Source organism: Chionomys nivalis, chromosome 3, assembly GCF_950005125.1.
Source record: "Chionomys nivalis chromosome 3, mChiNiv1.1, whole genome shotgun sequence".
Taxonomy (NCBI): domain Eukaryota; kingdom Metazoa; phylum Chordata; class Mammalia; order Rodentia; family Cricetidae; genus Chionomys; species Chionomys nivalis.
Genome location: NC_080088.1, coordinates 104000647 through 104026021, shown reverse-complemented (window position 1 = coordinate 104026021; position 25375 = coordinate 104000647). Strand labels below are relative to the sequence as shown.

At 43.9% G+C, this 25375-nt stretch overlaps 1 protein-coding gene across 2 annotated transcripts in view; it reads left to right on the top strand.

Moving 5' to 3' along the window:
- Tpst1 (tyrosylprotein sulfotransferase 1) overlaps positions 1-25375 on the top strand; it is a 56669-nt gene that overhangs the window by 10236 nt on the left and 21058 nt on the right. For both annotated transcript variants that reach the window (XM_057765754.1, XM_057765753.1), the window contains exons 2-3: positions 10614-11562; positions 24866-25064. In XM_057765754.1, coding sequence (XP_057621737.1) covers positions 10718-11562; positions 24866-25064 — 1044 coding nt within the window. In that variant the 5' untranslated portion in view covers positions 10614-10717. The remainder of the gene's footprint in view (positions 1-10613; positions 11563-24865; positions 25065-25375) is intronic.

The following is a 25375-nucleotide window of genomic DNA, read 5'->3' as shown; positions in this document are numbered from 1 at the left end:
CTTTATCTCATGCCGTGACTCAGACCGAGCTCAGCTCCCATCTCCTGTGACTACCTGGCTGTGCGACGGACTCGGCACCCCCTTCTCGTCTGCTTTCCCTTGTCTGGATTAATTCTACAGAGTTGCTAGGAAGGCATAAGCTTGATTGAGTGGCCGAATGGAAATAAACTGTTGGATCAGCTCTCCCTTGTGTGTGTGTGTTTGCGCACAAAAATGTGTTGATTACCATGGGTTATAGCTGACTGTTAGACTTGAGTTGAAGAATGCAGAAGAGGACTGAGTCAGCAAAACCGCCTGCATGTGTGCGTGTGTGTGTGTGTGTGTGTGTGTGTGTGTGGTGCGCGCGCGCGCCATGGTGCACTCGTGGAGAACAGAGGACAACTTTCTGGAGTAAATTCTCTCACCTTTACGCTGGTTCTGGAGTTAGAGCTCAGGTCCCAGGCTTGCATCACTGGGGGCAAGCACCTTTAACCACTCTGCAGAACCATTTTGCTGGCCTCATCTTATTGTCTTTTGACAAATGTCCTATGTATCTAAAAAATGGATCATTATATTGAGCCAACAGTGATCCTTGCTGAGTTTTAGCAGGTCAGCTCACTAGTCTCTTGTTAGAAGTCCTCCTCCAGTCACCTACCCTCCAGAGTTCTTCTGTTTGTTTGTTTTGGTTTTTCCAACACAGGGTTTCTTTGTGTAGACATGGCTGTCCTGGAACTCACTTTGTAGACCAGGCTGGCCTCAAACTCAGATCCACCTGTTTCTGCCTCCCAAGTTCTGGGATTAAAGGTGTGCACCATCACCACCTGATGCCTCCAGTGTTCTTAATACAACTCCCAGACATTATTTTATTTAACTTGAACTTTCAAAAGTGCTTGGGCTTTTAGCTTGTATTTCCCCTGCGGTGGAATGTATCCTGGATGTTAGGGGCAGTTCTTAATGCCTGGCCAGCTCGCATTCCTCCTGACCATAGCATGCTTATTGAAGTGTGCTGCCTCCAGTCAGGTCCATCCTTGGAGTTCTTTGTCTAGGGTTGAGGCCTCCTGAGCTTTCCTTCTTCCACGTCAGCATATCTGTAGGTGTCATCCTTGTTCACACCATGGTTGGGCATCCACGTTGGTGCAGCTTCATGGTGTAGCTTCTCTCACGTTCCTAGAAGAGGAAACCTCACAGCAGCTTCCCGCCCTCTGGTCTTACAATGTTCCTGCCGCTCTTCTACACTTATTCCTTGAGCCTTAGCTTTAGGAGTTGTGTTGAAGACGGGAGATGTATTTATTTTATGTCACACATATGGGTGTTTTGCCTGCAAGTATGTCATGTGTATCACATGAGGGTCTCGTGCTCACTGAAGCCAGAAGAGGGGTCAGTTCCCTTGGAACTGTAGTTATAGACAGTTAGGAGCTGCCGTGTTCTGGGACTTAACCCAGGTCCTGTGGTATAACTTGATTTCTAATTGATCTTAATAATAAGATAAAAACCCAGAGTCGGATATTAGGGGGTGAAAGCTGAAAGATCACAGCAGAGCAGCCAGCTACTAGCTCTCACCTCTACGAGATCCTCGGACCAAATAGGTATCCTGTCTCTATAAGTCCCCAGACTGAATGCCGTCTCTATGAAACCTCAGACCGAGTCCTGAGCTCCTGTCTCCTCCCGCCTTACATTCCTCTCTCCACCCAGCCACATCACTTCCTGTCCCCACCTCCCAAGTGTTGGGATTAAAGGTGTGTGCCACCACTGCTTGGCTCTGTTTCTTTTAGACTGATTCAGTCTAGCATAGCCCAGGGTGGCCTTGAACTCCGAGAGATCTGTCTCTGGAAGTGGTGGGATTAAAGGTATGTGCCACCACTGCCTGGCCTCTATGGGTAGCTCTGCACTCTGATCTTCAGGCAAACTTCATTTGTTACAGCACAAACAAAATATCTCTAGAAGAGAAGTCAATGTTCTTAACTGCTGAGTCATTCCTGCTCCCTACTCCCAATCAACAACAAAAAAAAACTACAGAATCCGTAGCAGGGCCAGCAAGATGAGTCAGTAGAGACACTTGACACCAAGCCTGTCAACCTGAGTTTAAGCCCAAGGAAGGAAAGAAGCAACTCCCTTAGGCTGTCCTCTGACTTCTGCACATGCACAGTGTGGCATTTTAATTTCACTGATTTATTATGTGTATATGTATATAGGAGAGGTGGGTGTGTGGAGCTTAGAGGATAGCTTGCAGGAGTCTGTTCTCTCCTATTTTAATGTGAGTGTAGAGAATTGAATGTAGATCGTCAGATGTGGCAGCAAGCACCTTTACTCATGAATTCATCTTGCTGTCCAGTCATTACTGGTTTTATTTTATTTATTTAATTCATTTTGCTTGTTTATTTGTTTGTTTATTTATTTATTTGAGATAGGGTCTCAAATATGGCCTTGACTGGCCTGGAGCTTGCCACAAGGCATGAACCCAAAGAGACACAATTGCCTTGGCTTCCCGAGTGCTGTAATTAAATGTGTCCCTGACCACATCTGACAGTGCTGTTTTTAATATTTATATATTCTATGAGTTTGGTGTCTTGCCTGTTTCTGTGCCTGTGTACCACATCCATGTAGTGCCCATGGAGGGCAGAAGAGGAGGATTCCCTGCGCCTGGAGTTACACAGAGTTGTGAGCTACCATGTGGGTGCTGGAGTCAGACCTGGTTCCTCTGAGAGAGCAGCCAGTGCTGATCACCTCCGAGCCATCTATCTCTCCAGCTCAGTGCTGAAGTACTTTGGAAATTTTGTGGAGATTTTGGGGAGTGCAGGTGGAATGCTTGCCTAGCATGGAAAGCCTTTTCCTTGTTCTCCAGGACTGTACATAAGCAATGAAAGGGGGGCTGGAGAGATGGCTCAGTGGTTGAGAGCATTGGCTGCTCTTCCAGAGGTCCTGAGTTCAATTCCCAGCAACCACATGGTGGCTCACAACCATCTGTGGGGAGGTCTGGCGCCCTCTTCTGGCCTTCAGACATACACACAGACAGAATATTGTATACATAATAAATAAATAAATAAATAAATAAATAAATAAATAAATAAATAAGAAACCATAAGCAATGAAAGAGGAAGAACAGGCTGCAGTGGACCAGTTCTGGTCAGAGTGTTAAGTTATGTTTTACAGCATGTCAGTTCTTTGTCTTCCTCTTGAAGCTAAAAATGAAACTAAGCATTCTAAGGTCTGTGCTGATTATATTTAGCCTTATCTCTGCAAAGGCCCCAGCTGAGAAAACACTGCTCCTACTTTTTTGAAAAGACATGATGCAGCATTTAAGGTGCTGGGAAAAGGCCTCTCTCTTATCACAGGGATGTCCATATACACTTACAAGTATACACTGGTAGATGTGTAAGGAAATGGTCAGGCCAGCCTTTTCTGTGCTTTTTTCTTTTCTCTTTTTTTGACTGACTTAGCCTTTCACAATTTCATATATATAATATATATAAAATATACAAATATAACATACTCACATATAATATATGTAGTATTTATGTGAAATATTTGCATATAATATATTCACATATATAAAATATTTCACTATGCCCTCCCATGGTCCTCTCTTAGGTCCTTCTCCTACTGGACCCTTCCCAACAAGTCCTCCTACTTCCATGTCTTTTAAGAAGATTTATTTTTATTATTTTAATTATGTTCATGGGGGCAGTATGTGAATGTGTAAGCAAGTGTCCACAGAGGTCAAAGCTATTAAGATTCCCCCTGGAGCTGAGCTTACAGTCAGTTGTAAGCTGTCCTCAGAAAGAACAGTATGTGCCCTTTGTTTGTTTGTTGAGACAGGGTTTCTCTGTGTATCCCTGACTGCCCTGGAACTTGCTCTGTTACCAGACTGGCTTCAAACTTACAGAGATCCTCCTGCCTCTGCCTCCTGAGTGCTGGAATTAAAGGTGTGCACCACCACTGCAGGCCAGTATGTGTTCTTAACCATTGAGCTGTCTTTCCAGCTCTGCCATGTCATTTTTTTTCTTTTTAGGGTGTGTGTGTGTGTATGTGTGTTTGTGTACCTGTGTGTGTGTAGGCCTGGACTCAATAGTGTCTTCCTCAATCTTTCTCCACTTTATTGAGGCAAGGTCTCTCACTGATTTGGCGAGTCTTAACTGGCCAGCTTGCCTTGGGGAATCCCTGTCACTGTTTCCCAAGTGCTAAGATCACAGGCAGCTACCGTGCCTGCCCAACTTTTTTATGTGGGCTCTAGGCTCCGGCTCTCACACTTGCCTGGCTAGGGTTTTATCCACTGAACCATATCCCTGGCCCCATGCTTTCTTAAAGGGCTACTTGCCAAGGCTTTGAGAGGAATAACATCACAGTGTGAGTAGGGACCTCATGCTTGACACTGTCTCCTAGCTAGAGAATGTTGCTGCCAGATAGGTCCTTTTGGAAGCTCACTGAAGATGACTGCATATGATGAGCTGCTGTGGAGCGTAGACAGAGTCTTTGGGCTTTAGGGATTGAACATCTTTTGGAGTAAATACAACATGTAAGATAAAATGCAAAAGGACATTTGAAGATTTGGTGAGACTAGGGAAGTGCTGAGGAGAACATACTGCCTGAGCCTCAGCTTGGTCATCTGTGAAGCAGGGTGACTCGAGGCCCCTTGTAACAGAGCTGCAGTCTGGACCTGTGGTCTTCCAGCTTGAGAAACATCCAAAGAGGAAGTCAAACTTCATAAGTTAGTAAAAATAAGGAGAATGTTTGCAGACAGAAAACATTGGATTTTTTTGGTATTTTTGTCTGGCTAACGTGTCCAACTGGTCCTCCTGTCTTAGCTGGAACACCCGTTTGGTGACCTTGATGGCCTATTAAGTGTGCAAAAGTCACATGTAGGGCCACAAAGATCTATGCTCTGAGATACACTCCGATCAGTATGCTCAGGATTGGTAGTTGAGATGTTTAGTGGGAAACTGATAATGGTATAAGATACTGTAGGCATCAGCTATGTTAACCTTTTTTTTTTTTTGAGCTAGAGTCTCTAGGTCAGGTTGGCCTCCAAATCCACGCGTAGCTAAGGGTGGCCTTGAAGCTAAGATTGGCTTTGAATTCCTCATCTTCTTGCCACAGCTTTTAAGTACTGGGACAGTAGCCATGGCCATCTTGTTTTTTTTTTTTTCTCTTTGACTTGAGACAGGGTGTAGCCATGGCTGTCCTGGAACTCTCTCTGTAGACCAGGCTGGCCTTGAACTCAAGAGAAAGATTCACCTGCCTCTGCCTCTGAGTGCTGGCATTAAAGGCATGCGACACTATGGCCAGCTCACCTTGTTAATTTTTGGTAAGCATCTACTTTTTATTTTTGATTTTAGAAGGGTAGCTAGTTGTTTGTTTTTGTTTTACAACTGAGTGGATTTTCCCCCCTCAAGGGGATAGAAGCCAAGGCATTATGCATGCTGGGCAAACACTACCACTGAGTCACACCCCTGCCTTCAGTTGACTTTCCTTGCTGCTAAGGTAATGTTGAGTCATCTGTCATCCATTGGGTCCCGACAGTTGTGAAAAGTGCAAGTTAAATATAATTTAAAATATGAATTGTGTAAGTTTTTATCAGAAAGCCTTGCTCGATCAGAATAATTCTGTATAGTTTTGCTTCTCTGCTTTCGTAGCATGCTCAGAAAGCCCTGAAACAAATGGAGCCTGTTAGGAAGACACTCCTATGACAACCCAAAGATAAAGCAACCATTGTTAAAGCCCCGATAATTAGCTCTGCTCTGTTTCACTGAGTTGAGTGTGCTTTGTCCAGATTTCAATCATTTGGAAAATTTCCTTGAAGAATTTGTGAACTAGACTTGAGAACTTTTCCTAGGATCATTTCTCTGTCGGCATCAGTCACACTTGTCATCCACTTCGTTCCCTGCCACCGAGTACTGCTTGGTCAATTCACTTTCTTGTTTCCCATGAAAATATCACAGTTTCCCTCAAATTTTCCTTCACTAAAAAGAAAAAACAGGAGCTTGAGAGACGGCTCAGTGGTTATGCTCCTGCATAACATGGATTCTGCTCTTGCACCCATGTCGGGCAGATCTCACAACTTCCTGCAGCTCTAGTTCCAGAGCATCCGACACCTTCATCTAGACTCCTCCAGCACCTGCACACACACACACACACACAAACACTAATAATAATAAAAGAAGAATCAGGCTGGGCAGTGGTGATGCACACCTGAAATCCCAGGGTTTCTTTAGTGAAACCCTGTCTTGAAAAACCAAAAGAGAAAAATAAAAGAAGAACGAAAACTGACATATAATAAAGCTGACCTTTTTCTACACAATCTTGTGACTTTTGTTTGTTTGAAACAGGGTCTCTTGTATGTATGCAAGGCTGGCTTTGACCTCCCGATCTTCGTGCCTCCACCTCCTAAGTTCAGGGGTTGCAGGCATGTACCACCATGCTGGGTTTATGTGGTGCTGGGGATGATCTCAGCGCTTCATGCATACCAGGCAAGCACTCTCCCAGTTTCGATCTGTCCGGTCTACATGTGGGCACACATGTGTTGGGAGGCCAGACGATCACCTCCAGTGTCGTTCCTCTGGTGCCCTCCGCCTTTTATTCGCCAAGCAGGTTACACAGGCTGACCAGCACTGTCTCCACCTCCCTTTGCTGAGATTACACACAAATGTGTGCATGTGCGCATGTGTGCACATGTGTATATAAACAGTGTATGTGCAGGTAAAAGAAAAAGCACTGGAAGACAGCTCTCTGCTTCTACTGTGTGTTGGAGGAATTGAATTCTGGTTTTCTGGCTTGCATGGCAGATGCTTACCTGTTTACAGGCACATACACGTGTGTGCCTTAGCATGGATTCTGAGGGTGGAAATGTGCTAATGTTTTCAAGGCAAGCATTTTGCTCCTTGAAATATCTCTCCAGCCCTCTGTCTTTAAACAGTTCCCCTTGAATGCCCTGTCATGGCACATGAGTCCTGGGTCACGCACGGTCTCTTGCTATTTCCAGATAAACTCATTGCTCCGGACGGTCTCTGTTTCTCTTAGTCTTTTAGGTCGGCATCATCCCAGTAGCTTTGTACTTCTGAAACTTCAAAGTGGGAGCCCTTCAGCTTTATTCGTTGTCAAGGTTGTTTTGCCTAGAATGATCCTAAGTCTGATCAAGTGCCTCTTGCTTACAGTCAGTCACATTTAAAGATGCTGCACAATCATCATCCTGACTGGCACTGTGAGGTTTGGAGTCCAGCCCTGCCTGCTTTTGTCTCTTCATCTGCCCCCTTGTTCCCTGCCTTGGAACTACATTGACCTTTTCTCCTTGACAGTGTTCGAATGCCTTCTCAACATGGGCTCTTGAGCTCAGCGTGCCCTTCACTTCATGCTGCCTCACTCCTTCCTACTCATTCTTCAAATCGTAGCCTAAGTGCCACTTTGACAGAAAGACTGGGGGCTGGAGAGATGGCTCAGAGGTTAAGAGCACTGCCTGTTCTTCCAGAGGTCCTAAGTTCAATTCCCAGCCACCACTTGGTGGCTCACAACCATCTATAATAAAATTAGATGCCTTCTTTTGGCCTGCACGCATGCATTGCGGATAGAATACTGTATATATAATAAGACACTGTATACTTAATTAGTAATTTTTTTTTAAAGGAAAGATTGATTTGAGGGAAGGCTTTAGTAATATACTTGCCTAGCAAGCACAAGGATGTGAATCTGACCCCCAGAACCCATGTAAAAAAACGCCGAGTGTGGTGGTGCTTGCTTGTAATCCCAATGCTGGGAAGGTAGAGACAGGTTGAGCCTCGGGGCTCACTTCACTGGCTTGTCAGTGTGACAAGTGGTGAGTTCCAGGCCAAGAGAAATCCCTGTCTCAGGAGGTGGCTGGTGCTTCTGAGGATGACACCATGGTTGACTTCTGACTTCTATATGCAGACACACACTCACACACATCATACACACACACGCACACACACACAAGGACAAACATTGAGTTGAGACATCTGGCACCAGCTGGTTATTTGGCCCTTTGGTTCTTTTTTGTTGTTGTTGTTGTTTGTTTGTTTAATGTGCATTGGTGTTTGACATGCATGCCTGTGTGAGGGAGTCAAATCTTCTTGAGTTACAGAGAGTTGTGAGCTGCCGTGCAGGTGCTGGGAATTGAACTCAGGTCCTCTGGAAGAGCAGCCAGTGTTCTTAACCACTGAGCCATCTCTCTAGCCCCCTTCTTATATATTTTTTTTTATGTCCTGCTGAGTTATTTCCTGTATGTTTAAAATTGTCATGCTGTGTGTCATCCTTGGGCCTGCTGTCATTTGGGTGAAGCAGACCCTCGGCTCTATAGGATGCCCCCTCTTCTGGTTTGGGAAGGTCCCCATCACCCTTATAACATAGTTCTAATTTCATCAACCAGAACGTTGCTGTTTCAGGGTTGACTCTTACTCTGTTTTCTGCTTCTTGGTCTTCTTGCCATTGTTTTTTTTTTTTTTTCCTTCCCATATACTCCCTTTTAAATTAAATCCTGAGATAACATCTTAAGAGTGCCTTCCATATAATGGTTACTATTTTGTATTAAGACTTTTTAATGCTGCATTGCTACCAGTTGTCTTAATTAATGCTTTTTATTTGTAGTCTTTTTTAACTAAGTCAATCTTTCTTTTAATCTCAACGTATTTCTCAGGGTTCTTGATTGAAGTTTGTGCAGTGCCTGACAGAATACTAGGCACTTCACTGCATCAAATGGATTAGTAAATGAATAAACGAAAATCAGATCTTGGTTAGTATAGCTCACTGAGACCATTAAACCATTTTTAATTATGTATTCAGTTTTAGAAAACAGCTGTGTTGAGGTGTGATTTGTATGTCATAATACTCACCCATTGTTAGAGTTCAATTCAGTGATCTTATTACATTTATAGTTGTGCAACTGTGACAGCAGAATAGTCAGGAGATTTTCATCTGCTGGACAAAGTCCATACTGCTTGTTGGGCAGTTAAATTCCTGCTTCTGCAGACTGTTCTGTCTGTAAGCTTGTCCGTGTAGATACACTGTGTACTGTGTGTGGGTGTTTGATTAGTGCATGGCTTAGACCACTGAGACATTCAGCTCTTCCACCTGTACATCTTGCCTGGAGCAGGGGAGCTGTCAAGTTCAGGCTGTACATCTACGTCTTCCTTTTGTGTTCCCTTCCTTTCCCTTTTTCTTTTTCCCTTTCCCCCTTCTCCTTCTTTAATTTTTTTTTCAGACGGTATCTACTAGTCCAGTCTGACCTAGATCTCAGTATATAGCCCAGGCTAGCACCAAACTCCTGGCATTTTACCTGCCTCAAAGTCTTAGGATTGTAAATCTGAGCCATACAAACTTCTCCATTCCCGACTTCTTTGTGCCTGCGTTGCTCAGCCGGCACAGCCTCAGCCTTCTAGAGTTGCTCACTTTGTTCAGCTTGACAGTGCACTTGGGCACGTGTCTTGTTCCCCGCCACAGATTAACAGGCTCCCTCCACTTAGGGGCAAAAACTACCAGTGCCAGCTGTTCACTGTCCTGCTGCCCATGTTACCTACTGAGCTGGGGGGTGGCGGAGTTAGACTCGTTGTTCTGACCTGCGTTTATAGTGTCCAGTTGTAAATGTTCTTAGGTTGTTTTAGTCCTTTGATTTCCAGAGCACTGAAAGGCCCAGTTGTTAATCAGGCTATAATTGCCGAGGGGAGGTGGGATTGGCTGCGTTGTCACTGGGCCAGAGCTGGAAGTCCTGACTCTCAGAATATATTCTCCTCCTCCTTTTCTAAGATTTTTTAAAATTTTTATTTTATGTGTGTGGGTATTTTGTCTACGTGTGTGTGTGTGTGTATGTATGTATGTATCACATGTTCCTGGCACCCAGGAGAGTCCATCAGATCCCCCTAAAACTGGAGTCATAGATGATTATTAGCCACCATGTGGGTGCTAGGAATTGGACCCATGTTCTCTGCAAGAGCAACAAGATGGCTCAGCCATCTCCCCAGCCTAGAATGTATTTTTTCTCTAGTATATCCAATCATTTCTCCACCTAGATTTTTTTTTTACTGTTTTAGTTAGCATCCCGCTGGAAAACAGAGTCAGTAGGGTATGTTTAGAGAACACGGACACACACACACTCACACTCATACTCTGTATGGGTAGGGAGGATAGAACAGCTAGAAGATTGATGTGTGTGTGTGAAGCAATTTGAATACAAGTGGAATGTATTAAATATTTGCTAAATTTGCTGTTAAAAATGGTTTTGTTTTTCTGTTATGAGCCAGGTGCATAGCTTCATGTTTGTTAAAAAAAAAAAAAGCTGTTTCTAATTATAAGCATTTTTTGTTTGTTTGAGGGGATGGGGCTCTCTTCTAGAGGGTCTTCATGGTAGGCAAGCACTCTGCCATTAGGCTGTATTCCCAGCATCCTTTTACTTTGAGACGACTTACAAAGTTGCCCACGCTGTCCTCGAATGTAGACTGGCCTTAATACAGTCCGCTGGTCTCAGCCTCCTGAGTAGCTGGGTTACAGACCTGCACCATGTGCCTCACTGTTTGCTCACATCTGTGGATCTTACGTTCTTAGGAGAGTCAAGCATCCAGGTCGCTTCTGCTGCTTTCTGGCTAGAACCATTGCTGACTGGTACAATCATAATGTAATCTTTGTTTTTCTACCAGATGCTGACCATCCTTCTGAAGTAGAATCTCCATGGCCTAAACATTTCTTGACAAAAATAATTTTGAGTAAAATATATGTTTAAAAAGAAGATAACCACATCAAGATGGTGGGAAAGCTGAAGCAGAACCTACTTTTGGCATGTCTGGTGATTAGTTCTGTGACAGTGTTTTACTTGGGCCAGCATGCCATGGAGTGTCATCACCGAATAGAGGAACGCAGCCAGCCAGCTAGACTGGAGAACCCCAAGACGACTGTGCGACCTGGCCTGGACATCAAAGCCAACAAAACATTCACCTACCACAAAGATATGCCTTTAATATTTATTGGAGGAGTGCCCCGGAGTGGAACGACGCTCATGAGGGCTATGCTGGATGCACATCCTGACATCCGCTGTGGAGAGGAAACCCGGGTCATCCCTCGGATCCTTGCCCTGAAGCAGATGTGGTCCCGGTCCAGTAAAGAGAAGATCCGCCTGGACGAGGCTGGTGTCACTGATGAAGTGCTGGATTCTGCCATGCAAGCCTTCCTTCTGGAGGTCATTGTTAAACATGGGGAGCCAGCGCCTTATTTATGTAACAAAGATCCTTTTGCCCTGAAATCCTTGACTTACCTTTCTAGGTTATTTCCCAATGCCAAGTTTCTCCTGATGATCAGAGATGGCCGGGCATCAGTGCATTCCATGATTTCTCGAAAAGTAACCATAGCGGGATTTGACCTGAACAGCTACAGGGACTGCTTGACCAAGTGGAATCGGGCCATAGAAACCATGTACAACCAGTGTGTGGAGGTTGGGTATAAAAAGTGCATGATGGTCCACTATGAACAGCTCGTCTTACACCCTGAACGGTGGATGAGAACGCTCCTGAAGTTCCTCCAGATCCCATGGAACCATTCAGTTTTGCACCATGAGGAAATGATCGGGAAAGCTGGGGGAGTGTCTCTGTCAAAGTGAGTACATACAGCATTTCTTCTTCTTTCTGACCCTGTATCCAAGTGATAAAGATGTAGAAGTGTGCCATTCACTCAGGCCACCCCCCACCCCCCACCCCCCCACCCCCCACCCCCCAGCCCCTCATCCCACCCCCACCCCGCACCTCCCTCACCCCGTCACCCCCCCACCCCCGGGACACAGAGACAAGCTTCTTTGAGTCCAAGGCCAACCAGGTCTGTGATGTGTTGCAGAGCAGTCAGGGCCACAGAGACCCTGTCTCAAGAAAGAAGAGAAAAGATACAGGCAAGTGTGTTTGTGCAGTGCTGGGGACAGGGCTGCTGGGCAAACCCTGTACTGAAGTCACATCGCCAAGCTGAATTTAGAAAATGTCACAGGGGTGGATAAGGACATCATTATCTCCTGCAGGTAGGAGGTTGATCAACCACAGAAAGAGCAAGGCCAGAGTTAGACTCCAGAGCTTGCCCCTGGTGGGCTCTTATATTTTTCCAAAGGACTGAACCGCATTCCTTGCTTCTTTGGGTATGTGAAGGATACATTGTGTTTTTACAAAAGGTTAGACAATCTCCAAAATTTGGGCACCTAGTTCATATAAGAAGATTGTTAGTTCAGTATGCATACAACAGTGATTTTAGCATTGGTGACATGTCAGTGTCTGCTTTCTTTCTCCTGAACTAGCTGTCCTGGCACTGATAATCTGTTGGTGACTTTTATTCCTACAGTGAGGTCATGCGAATAGAAGTTGCTGCTACATTCAGTAGAGTAGGGGCTGGAGAGACGGCTCAGTGGTTAAGAGCATTGACTGTTGTTCCAGAGGACCCCAGTTCAAGTCCCAGCACCCACATGGCAGGCAGCTCATGATTGTCTGAAACTCAGGTTCCAAGGAATCTGACACCCTCACACAACAGACATACAGGCAAAACACCAATGCACATAAAATACAAATAAATAAATTTTTAAAAAATTGAGGAGAGTAAATTGGTTATACTTAAATTTCACTTTTATTCCTATATATTCCCCTATAAAATTAAGATAAAAAAGCAGATCATATACTTCCAGCATACAGTGGTACAGAATATACATACATTCCTGCTCCACAGTGTAGGGAAGGGGGCACAGTGAGGAAATATTGGACCAAAGCAAGACCACAAACCAGTTAGGCTAACCCCAAACTCTGTGTGCTCTCTTTCTTCTTTGTGTGTGTGTGTGTGTTTACTGGTGATCTTACTGTTTTATTCTGGAAATTCATTCATCTTTTTAAAAAAAGATTTATTTTATTTGTGTGCTATGAGAGTGCAATACCAGTAGAGACCAGAAGAGGCTATCAGGTTGTCTGGAGTTGGAGTACCAGGGTTGTGAACTGCTCGACATGGGCGCTGTTGGCCAAGCTTGGGTCCTTCCCAAGAGCAGCAGGCACTCTCACTTTGACAGCTTTCCAGCCCCTCTTCCATCTTATCTTCTGCAACAAACTCCTCTACTAATTAAAAAGAATGCATGATACTTTTCAAATTTTTATTAGATGATGGGTATGGTAGCATATATCTTGACTCTCAGAGCTCAGGAGACAGAGTTTGAGACCAGCATGACACATATAGTGAGTTTCAGGCAAGCCAGTTGACACCCTGCTTAGTTGAGATCCTTCCTCAAACGAAACAAAAACCTCCAAAACCTATCAAGATTTTATTTGAGCTAAGAACTAGTGGCTGGATGTTGTGCTTCTCTGATCTTTCAGCTTTCAGCCCTACTATCTGCCTACAGGATTTATGAATAAGATCAGTTTGCACTACATCTAAAATCTAATTTAAATAAAAGGCTTCTTCTTAAAAAAAAGATTTTGAGTTTTTTCTTTTTTTCTTTTTTTTATTGTTCACGTCATTGCTTGGGTAACTATCTATGGAATAGCTTTTAAATGTGTTTCATAATCCTCCATTTATTCATGTTTTGTTTGATTATTTTTCTCATTACTCATTACGTTTTTCTGCTTATTTGTGCGCCAGACATTGTGAATATTACTATTTTTTGTCTTGGATATTTTTGTACTTTCTATAAATACTCTAAAAGTATTGAGCTTTGTTCTGGAGTTCATTTAAATTACTTGGCCAGATTGAGTGTTTAGAATTTTGTGTCTATGGTTTGTTTATTTGGTAAGTCAAAGAACTGCTTTATGCTTTCTGTGAATAAGGCCTTCTTGAGTACTGTCTACTGGGTAGAGTTTCCCACCTGCTGGGTAGGAGCAGGCTCTGTTCTGTTGCCATAGAAGGGCTGGACAGAATTCCCTATGCATTGTTTTGCATGTTTTCCCCCTTATCACAGCTCCAGAATCCCTCTGTCTCTGTTCTCAAAGCTCCAGCTACTCGCCTTTCATTGGACTTTTGGTTCCATTTTTTTAAGTGTCTGCTGACCCAGCCTTCATGGTGGGACGTGTATCATATAGCCCAGAGTGGCCTTGAGCTCCCTATATAGTTGTATCAGTCAGGGCTCTCTAGAGTAACAAAATCTATAGAATGATTCTCTGTCTCTGTCTCTGTCTCTCTCTCTCTGTGTGTGTGTGTGTGTGTGTAAAGAGGATTTATTGGAACGGCTTACAGGCTGCAGTCCAGCTAACCCAACAATGGCTGGCCGTGAATGTAAAGTATAAGACTCTAGTGGTTGCTCCGTCCACAAGTCTGAATGTGTCGGTCGGTCTTTAGTGTATGCTGGAGTTCCAAAGAGGTTCCAGTGCCAGTGAAAGAATGAGTGTGCTAGCTAGCAAGGCCAGGGCAAGCAGACAAAGAGCAAAAGCTTTCTTCTTCTATGTCCTTAGATAGGTTTCCAGCAGAAGGTATGACCCATTAAAGGTGGGTCTGTAACAGAGGTTTCTCTCCTGTCCACCAGTTCCCGAATAACCACTCTGAGGCTTAATACTAATTACTTAACTTAAAACTTAAAACTGTTTGGCCTGTTAGCTCAGCCTTATTATTAACCAACTCTTACAATTTAAATTAACTCATTTCTATTATTCTATATTTTACCATGAGACTTGTTGCTTTGTTCCTCACATCTTGCTTCCCCGGCAACCAGAAATAGCCATCACAATAGTCAAGCGTGGTCTTGAATTTCTGACCCTCCTACTTATATTTCTGGACTGTTGGAACTTGAGGAACGTGCCACCAATCCCATCTCGTCTTCCTGTCATGTGTTAATATGTTCTGGTTTTTATAGTTGCAGTTTTCCTGTTCTGAGTGCACAATTTTCTGCTCTGTCTCTGTAACATGATTGTGTTACTTTTCAGTATGTATTCCTAATGTGTATTGGCTGCTTGTGTAATAACAGCTTCTGGACTCCATGCAAGGGTCATGGTTACTGCCGTTTCATTGGAAATCCAGTATCATTTATCACATTATTTGAGTGCAGACTTTTCTGTTACTGTTTTAGCATAGGTTCACAACATTGTAAATTCGCATTAAGTTGATTTAATAGGAATCGAGGAAAGAGGCATCTTCAAATGGTTTTAAATGTTTTGCTGGGGACTGGAGTGGTGGTTCAGTGGTTAGAGCACTTGCTGCTCTTACAGAGAACCAAGTTCAGTTCCTGGACTCCCAGTGAATGATTCACAACTTCTCCAGGTTCGGGGGCTCTGATTTCTCTTCCGCCTCCACTGACAGCTGCACACATGAGGTGCACACTTACAATCCAATAAATAAATATCAGTAAATCTTCAAAGAAAGACTGAAATGAGGCTGGGAACTAGCTGTTCTTACTGACTCTCATCATGGCTTACAGCAGTATGTAATTCCAATCCCAGGGGGATCCTAAGCCCTTTTCTGGCCTCTGTACATATTAGGCACACACATGGTGCAATACATACATGCAAGCAAAACATTCATATACATAAAATAAAAATAAATCAATCATAAAATGTTTTCTGGAGACCCGTGAGTTCTCAGCAGAGAAGGCTGCTTTCCATATCCATGGAAGGAGAGAACCAGTTCTTCCAAGTCCTCTTGCCTCCATATTCTTCATTGCACGGTCACCTAAAAATGCACATGATAAAAACTGATTTTGAAAATGTTTCCTGGGCAGGTGAGATGACTCTGGCTAAAAGCCAGTCGTGTGTTCAAGGCTGATGACCCGAGTTTCAGTCTGATCCCGGGACCCAACTGGTAGAAGAAAACTGACTCCTTACAAGTTGTCCTCTGATCTTCATATGTGCAACACACATACATGTGTACACACACACACGCTCACACGCAAAATAAACAAGTAATAATTAAAAACAAAATATTTTGCTGTTTAGGGTGACATCAGAAAAAAGATGATGCAGGAAAGAACTGGGATTTTCTTCTTCCATGTGAGAAACACACACGTACACAACCTACGGGAAAATAACCTAACCTGTGAGAATCAAGTTTTTTAGAAATCTAGAGATTACACAAAAGCTCAAAACATCTAGGGGGCCGGAGAGATGGCTCAGCAGGTAAGAGCTCTTGTTCTCGGAGAGGAGCCTTGGGTTTGGTTCTAAGCTCTCCAAGCCTCTGATAACTGTCACTCTGGCTACGGAGAGTCCGACACTCTTCTGGCTGCAGCAACAGTGCATGACTGTAATGCACAGACATACATGCAGGCAACACTCATACATGTAAAATAAACATCTGTTAAAAACATCTCGGGGAGTACTTATTCATAAAATATCTGAATTTCATGGGAAGGGTGATACTTATGATTTTTTTTTTTTTAATTTACCTCAGCCCTGATCATCATTCTATCAGCTGGGCTGAATGGACAGCCTGAATTGGTACTTGTTTGCTTTTTTGGTAGTTCCTTGAAAAGGTCTCTCTATTCCTTTTGACCCAGAACTGGTTTGCCCCTGAAGCTGCTGAGAATATTGAGGCCTATTACCAGAAACATCTAATGGTTTTGGCCTGCTGCCTAAGGCAATAGATAACAATGTGGACAAACTCCAGAAACCCTGAACATGTACAAGGTCTCTGACGTGTTCCTGACAGCGCAGATGGCCAAGGTCCTGGACTTGCGTGCATGCCTTCTGGCTGGTCCCACGGCTCCACAGAAACAGAAAACACAGGCAAGGGCAGAGTTAGAAACCAGCTGCCTGAATGCTGTGCCCCAAACACACACAGAGCTCTTGTGGGTTTAGGCATATAAAAAACTTTATCTAGTCAGGCAGTGGTGGAACAAGTCTTTAATCTCAGCACTCAGGAGGCAGAGGCAGGCAGATCTGAGTTCAAGGCCAACCTGGTCTACAGAGTGAGTTCCAGGACAGCCAGAGCTACACAGAAAAAAAAAAAAAAAAAAAAAAAAAGACAGAAAGAAACTCTGTCTGGTTGTTGGCTAACCACCAGTTTGACAAACAGACTTCAGTGCCACACATCAAAAAAGAAACTCAGACTTTGTAGAGTCCATTCTGAAGAAAATTATACACTAAGCAACAACTAGGGCAAAGTGGAGTGTGTGTTCATTTATGTGAGTTACACCTATGTGCTGAAGCCTATGCTCGTGTATGTGTGCCTGTGGAGAAGTCACTGGGTGGTTTCTCAAGGGCGGTCCACTTTTGTAGTGAGGAGGCGAGCAGGCTGCGTCCCGCCACCCGGCTAGCTTTACACCCGAAATAATAACACGGAAACTGTATTCTTTTAAACACTGCCTGGCCCATTATCTCTAGCCTCTTACTGGGTAACTCTCACATCTTGATTAACCCATTTCTATTAATGTGTGTAGCACCATGAGGTGGTGGCTTACCGGGAAAGATTCAGCATGTCTGACCTGGCAGCTGGCTCCATTGAGTCTGACCCAGAGAGGAGAGGCATGGCGATTGCCTCACTTCCCTCTTCCTCCCAGCATTCTGTTCTGTCTCCTCCACCCACCTAAGGGCTGGCCTATCAAATGGCCAAGGCAGTTTCTTTATTAACCAATGAAATCAACACAAAACAGAAGACCCTCCCACATCACACCTTGGTTTCTGAGCCCCAGGGATCTGCCTGTGTCTCCTGCTCCAGCTCAACGATTGTAAGCACGTGCTGTTTTACATAGGTTCTGAGGATCAGACTCATCTCCACACTTGCAAGGCAAATGCTCCATGGATGGAGCCAGCTCCCAGGCCCTGAATAATTTATTTATTCATTTATTTTTAAATTAACAACAAGCCAGAAGCAGGTAGATCTTTGTAATTTCAAGGTCAGCTTGGTCTGGTGATAGTGAGTTCCAGGACAGCCAGGTTTATATAACCCTGTCTCAAACAACAACAAACAAAAAACCAAAAACATCAACCTAAATCCAATTATGAGTCTGTTGGTTTCCCTTTCTGCTTAGTTGGGGTTCTTTTGTTTTGTCTTGTTTTTGTCTGTTTAACCCAAGCCAGGGTCATTTTGGGAAGAGGGAACTTCAGTTGAGAAAATGCCTCCCAGGGGCTCTGTAGAGATGGCTTACAGCTAAGAGCATTTACTGCTCTTGTAGAGCGTCCTGATTCAGTCCCCAGGCCCCACACAGTGCTTTATAACTATGCAGCTCCAGTTCCAGGGGATCTAACACCTTCTGATTTCCACAGCACTCAACACATATGGTGCACATACATGCACTCAGGCAAAACAGTGACACACACAGAATAAAATGAGTAAGTCTAAAAAATAAAGAGAAAACATTTGCGGGACTAATGATTGTTGTTGGCAGTACCACCCTTGTGCAAGCCGTCCTTGGTTCTGTAAGAAAGCAGGCTGAGCAAGCCATGGAGAGAGCAGTTCAGTAAACAGTGGCCTCCATCTGTCTCTGGTACAATTCATGCCTCCTCCAGGCCCCTGCCCTGTTTTAGTTCCTGCTCTGACTGCTCTCAGGGATGGACTGTGATTGGGATGTGTAAGCCAAATAAATCCTTTCCTCCCCAAGTTACTTTTGGTCACGGTGTCTTATCATAGCAACAGAAAGCAAATCAAGACAGTTCACATACGGGATTTTAGTTAGCATTTTAGCACTGGCCCCTTGTGTTACTCCTGAAGTCCAGAACAGGCTCTGCAGAATTGTAAGCAGCATTGAACCACAGTGATTGTCACTTCATGCTGGAGGGCTAAAGCAGAACGTGCTAGTGAGGGAACATTTGAAAAACGGGATGCAGTGTTTTTACAACCGCATTAGGTCGTTAAAAAAAAATGAAATCAGATTTGCTGTTTGCAAAGAAAGCAGGGCTGGCTGGCCACACACCAAGATGTTGCTTCACAGAGAAAATAAGGCGACCAGGGACGAACTGCAACAGGGCTGCTTTGTCTCCACGCAGAAGAATAAAGGCTGAGGCACGGCCCGCGTTGGGGGGGGGGGCTGAAGAGCAGACCACAGGAGGCCGTTTTCTCCTTATTCTTGCATTGACCGTTCCTGTAAACTGAGACGTGCCCTTTGTTTCTTGAAGAATAGAAGCAGATTTCCCCAGTTTCTTCTATTCAGTAGATGAGGAGAAACAATCAGATATAAAATATTTGAAGCAGTCATGAAAATGCATTTTTATTCATTTCATTCTAGAGACAATCACTGATTTTATAGGATGGATATTGAATTTAAACAGATTGATTAGCATCAAAGAAACTAAAGGCGGTGAAGAGATGTCATATGTAAGGTGATCATAACTAGATTATTTCCAGCCATTAGAGAACAGGTAGTCTAATGTTACATAAATCACGTTAGGTCACGAGAGAGGGAAGGATTGTGGCTGACGCCTGTAACCCGAGGACACGAGCTAGAGCTAGGAGGATCAGGAGTTAAAGGCTGCCAGGGTCTGATACATGGAGAGTTGGAGGCTGTCTTAGTCAGGGTGACTGCTGGCTGTGATGAGAGGAAGGGTTTATTCGGCTCTCACTTCAGCATTGCTGTTCAACATCAAAGGCGGTCAGGACAGGAACTCAAGGCAGGAACCTGGGGGCAGGAGCTGATGCAGAGGTCATGGAGGAGTCTGCTTATGGTCTTGCTCCTCATGGTTTGCACAGCCTGCTTTCTTACAGAACCCAGGACCAACAGCCCAGGGATGGCACCACCCACAGTGGGCTGGGCCTTCCCCAGCAATCACTGGTTTAGAAGGTGCCCCACAATCGATTTTATTGGAGGCATTTTCTTTGTTGAGTTTCTCACCTCTCAAATGACTTTAGTTTGTATCAGGTTAACATAAAACTACCCAGGACAGACACCAATGGGGCTACTGAAGACCTCATCTCAAAAGCAAAGAAAACTCAGGGAAGGGGGTGGAAAAATGACTCAGTAATCATTAGGGAGTACTGCTTTTGCAGAGGACCCGAGTTACTCCCAGCACCCATGTCAAGGCAATTCACAACCACCTGTAATTCCAAGGACTGTATTGTGTGTTGTTTTAATGTCAACTTTCCACAAGTTGGACTCCCCTGAGTAGGGAACCTTACCAGAGGAACTGTCCTGTTGGCCCTGATTGAAGTGGGAAGACCCACCCCACTGTAGGCGGCACCTTCTGGTGGGCGCCTAGATACAGGGACAGGGGAGACTTTCGTTTGCTTGTCTTCCCTCCTGATGCTGGGTGGCTTTGCCCTTTGGTTGCTGCTGTCTCCTTAGATGGTAGCAGAACCCAGCAGCCCTCCAGGAACCTTCTAGGCTTCTGGATCCAGTGCCCTCCTCCGACCTGTGTGCATGACCACACATGGGACGCACAGACATGCGTGCAGGAAGGGACCCATACGCATAATAACTAAGTTTTTTTCTTTATTTTTTTGAGACAGGATTTTTCTGATAAGCTCTGGCTGTCCTGGAATTCATTTTGTAGACCAGGCTGGCCTCAGATTCAGAGATCTGCCTTCCTCTGCCTCCCAAGTGCTGGGACTAAAGGCATGTGCCACTATTGCCTAACTTTAAGAAAAAATTTTAAATCTTTAAAAAAAATGTCATTTCATGAAACCTTTATTTAGTCACAATTTTCAGTGGAAATTGTGGGAAGGAAATTTCAGATAAATTTTTAAAATGTCTGCCAGATGCTCAAACCATAAACAATAGCAATGAAAGGAATTCAACTGTATATCAAAGACTGGTAAGATATCATGACCAAATAACTTTTGTTTTAGCAACTGTCAACATAATTTACTCGATCTGTGAATTAAAGAATAAAGACCCACTTGATTATATCATTCAGTTCTGAGCTTTCTTGGTTAAAATTTATTTGTCTTAAGGAAGGAAGCGATAAACTTGAAATGTGACCATTACTTTTATTTCCTGCGTTTTCATTGCACATCCTACTCCTGCTAGGTAGTGCCCCCCACGATGGGCGACAGCGCTAACGAGGCATACACAGCACAGCTTCCCCTCTTGGACTCTTATTAGCACTGAGAAGCCATCCAATAAATAAGTTAAAAGACAAGCGAAAGGTGTTTTGTGAGATGATAAGCAGTAAGGCAGAGGGATGGCTATTTGAGAAACGGCTGGAGGAATGTCAGGAAAAGCCTGTGACATTTGAGTGGAGAGGTGCGGGGTAAGTGGATGAAGCAGACAAACAAAGCAAGATAAAGGCTATATATGAAGTAAGAAAACCGTGTGTTGGAGGCTGTAATGAAGAAGAGAAAGAAAGAAAGCAGTGATGAGAACAAGAGTTGTAATCTGCCTGGCTACATGTGATGCCCTGCCTCAAAAACCAAACACTAATAACCTGACGTGCCTTAATTACCTTCAGTCTGCAGGTTTCCAGGTGCTCCATTCCTTTCTTTACCACACATTTAGATTTTTAAAAATTTTTATTTTATGGCTCTATATTTATATGTCCGTGTTTGTGTCTTGGTGAGTGTATGTCGCATGGGTGCTGGGAGCTGCTTGGTGTGAGTGCTGGGCCCTGAGCCCAGGTACTCTGCAAGGGTAGGAAACACTCCTAACTGAGCTGTCTACCACACATTGAAGGTTTTGTTTTCGGGGAAAGGGGAGATGGGGAGAGGAAAGTGAGAAGGGGAGGATGGGGAGAGCTTGAGGGAATGGGATGGTTGGGTTAATGGAAGGATGGATATGGGAGCAGGGAAGTATATATCTTAATTAAGGGAGCCATCTTAGGGTTGGCAAGAGCCTTGACTCTAGAGGGGTTCCCAGGGGTTCAGAGAGATGTACCCAACTAGGTCCTTGGGCAGCTGAGGAGAGAGAGCCTGAAATGGCCCGATCCTATAGCCATACTAATGAAGGTTTTGTTTTATTTGTTGAGAGAGGCGCACTGTGTAGCCTTGGCTGACCTGGAACTAGACATAGCCAGCCTCAAACTTAACAGAGATCCAAACTTCCTGAGTGCAGGGTATTTTTATTTTTATGTGTTTCTATGTCTCTCTGTGTGTGCTATGTCTAATTGAGCCTGTGGAGACCAAGAAGGGTTGATGGAGCCCCTAGAGCAGAGTTTCTCAACCTATGGGTCTCGACCCCTTAGGGGTCAAATGACCCTTTCATGGGAGTTGTCTAAGATGACCAGAAAACACAGATATTTATGTTAAGATTCACAACAGGCTGGATCGAGGGCTCAGCATTTAGGAGTACTGGCTGCTCTTCCAGAGGTCCCGAGTTCAATTCCCAGCATCATAATGTAGATCACAGCCATCGGTAGTGAGATCTGATGTCCTCTTCTGGCCTGCAGGGTACATGTAGATAGAGCACTCATATACATAAAAATAAATAGATCTGAAAAAAGATTCGTAACAGTAGCAAGATTATAGTTACGAAGTAGTAATGAAAATAATTTATGTTTGGGGCCACCAGAACATGAGGAACTGTATTAAAGGGTCGCAGCATCAGGAAAGTCAAGCACTGCCCTAGAGCCACCTGTTGTGTTGGCTGGAAAGGGAGTGTGGGTCTCCTGCAAGAGCAGCGGCAGTATTACCTTAGAGCCATCGCCAGCCATTTTTTTAACCATATACTTTATTTTTGAAGGATACATAGTCGTCTGAAATGTTATTTGTGGCATGCTGATTCCCCCACACACATTTTTCTCAGTTCTATAACAGTTGGCAGCTGAACCTCGAGGCTTAGGCAGGCCCACAGTCTGATTTGACAGTGTTATTCATCAGTGTGTGGTTCTTTCTTTTGTGATGTTAGCAGCTCTTGATCTTCGGTGCCTAGATTTATCAGTTTGCTCTATCTTGCATCTTTTTATAATCTGATTTCTATTTCTCTTTCATATGTTAGTTATAAAATTTTATTATCCCACTGCTGGTTTGTTAGCCTTTGTTCATGAGTTTTGTGTGCACATGCCCACATGTGTAAACAATTATGCTATAAATACCATCTGTATGTAGCACATATATTTATTTTTAGGTTTATATATTTTGCTTTATGTGGATGAGTTCTGTCTGCGTGTATGTTTGTTCACCATCTGCGCGCCTGGTGCCTGTGGAGGTCAGAATAGGGCTCCACCTGGAACTGGAGTTACAGATAGTTGTGAGTTGCCATGTGGGTGCTGGGAGGTGAATCTTGCTCCTTTGCAAGAACAAGTGCTCTTAACTACTGAGCCATCATTCCAGCCTCCAATATAACATGCTTTTAAAAAGATTTTATCTATGCATATGTGTGTGTCTTTGTGTACACCCATGTGCTTTGTGGGTGCACACCCAGGCCAGAAGAGGATGTTAGATCATCTGGAGCTGGAGTGACAGGCAGTCGTGAGCCACCCAAAGTGCGTGCTAGGGCCTGAACTCTGGTCCTCTTTAAGAGCAGCAAGTGCTCTAAACTACTGAGCCGTGTCTCCAGTCCCATAGCACCTGAATTTCTGGTGTAGATACATTTAAAAGTATTTTGAGCTAGGTGGTGGTGGCGCACGCCTTTAATCCCAGCACTCCGGAGGCAGAGGCAGGTGGATCTCTGTGAGTTCGAGGCCAGCCTGGTCTACAAGAGCTAGTTCCAAGACAGGCTCCAAAGCTACACAGAGAAACCCTGTCTTGAAAAACAAACAAAAAAACCCCAAAAGTATGTTTGTTAGAATTATTAAAATTACATGTATTTATTTATGTGTGTGTCTGTGTATATACACATGATACTATGTGTATATATGGAACTCAGAGGACAACTTGTAGGAATTAGTAGGTTCTGGGGATAGAGCACAAGTCATCAGGTTTGGTGACAAGTGCCTTTTACTGACTTAGCTATCTTCCTGGTCCTAAGCATTTTAAAACCAGCTTTCACAAAGACAAAACCTGAACATTTTCTAATATTAGTCTTTAAAAATATGGCTATTGGTGGCATTTCATGGTGTATTTCCCTGTGGTCATCTGGCTTTGGTTTCTTGACTTCTGTTCTTCCTCTTTGCATGTCCACTCCAACACGGATGCTTCAAATGGAGGACTTGAGTTCTGGTAGTAGTTGCTGCACATTGATTCAGCTGCGACTTGACAGACAGTCTGACTGTGGACAGCTTTATTAGTGGGTGCTGAGCAGAGGCTGGACTCTCATGACCCATCGGTGGGGTGCTGACTGGTTCACGTTGGTTAGGTTTTTTGTTTTGTTTTGTTTTGTTTTTGATTTTGTTTTTTTTTGGTTTTGTTTGTTTTTTTGTTTTTGAGACAAGGTTTCTCTGTGAAGCTTTGGAGCCTGTCCTGGAACTAGCTCTTGTAGACCAAGTTGACCTTGAACTCACAGAGATCCACCTGCTTCTGCCTCCTGAGTGCTGGGATTAAAGGGGTGCGCCACCACCGCCCTGCTGGGCTGTGGGTTTTGAATCACACCAGTGTGTCAGATATTGTGTTTTAAGGTTCCGGGGAGACAGAGTGCCAGAATGGTAACTGAAATCCCTAGTACATGTCAAGACCACATGTTGTGCCAGAATGGTAACTGAAATCCCTAGTACATGTCAAGACCACATGTTGCCTGCTTTCTAAGACTGAAGAAAACACTTGTCTCCTGCCCATTCTTTTACATTTTTATTATGTTTATTATTGTGTGTGTGTGTGTATGTTAGAGAGAGTGTGTATGTTAGTGAGTGTACATGGGCACATCGTTTGGCTCAGCGGGGAGAGAGAGAATAAATAGTGACACACTTTATGAGTCAGAAGACAAGTTTTGAGAGTTAGTTGTCTTCTGTTAAGTGCCTTTAAACCCACTAAGCCATCTCTGCAGCCCTGACAAAGAATTTAAAGCTATCAAATAGAATTTACAATTGTTTGACTCTTTTCTCTTTTTGTCCCATGCAGTCAGGCTGACCTCTGACTTGCTTTTACACACTGGGGTAATCTGGACTCCTGATCCTCCTGCCTCTGCTTTTGGAGTGCTGAGATTATAGGTGGGTACCACCATGTTTTTGTTTTGTTTAGATTTTTGGTAAGTAATTGTTCATGTTTTGTTTTTTTTTTTTTCCAGAGTGGAAAGATCAACAGACCAAGTCATCAAGCCTGTCAACATGGGGGCTCTATCAAAGTGGGTTGGGAAGATACCCCCAGATGTTCTACAAGACATGGCAGTAATTGCACCCATGCTTTCTAAACTTGGATATGATCCATATGCCAATCCCCCTAACTACGGAAAACCTGACCCCAAGATCCTTGAAAACACCAGAAGAGTAAGTGAGATTCTCAAAGTAACTAAGGAAACTAGACATGGAATTTGGCTTTGAGTAGATTTTTCTTGCTTCGTTTCTTACTTTTTATGACCAGAAAATTATTTCAAATTACCATTGTTCTAACTTACTGAATGCTTTATCATCAGAGGTCTGCAATGTCAGCAAAACCCTTCTTTCAAAGAGCTGTGGGGACAGTTGAGTCATGTGCTCTGCTCAGCTTGTAGGATGTTGTCCTTTGACTCCCATTTGCATGGTGACATTTGTTCCCGTAGCTGACTACCCCAAATTTGCACAAACAACAGAATTATATG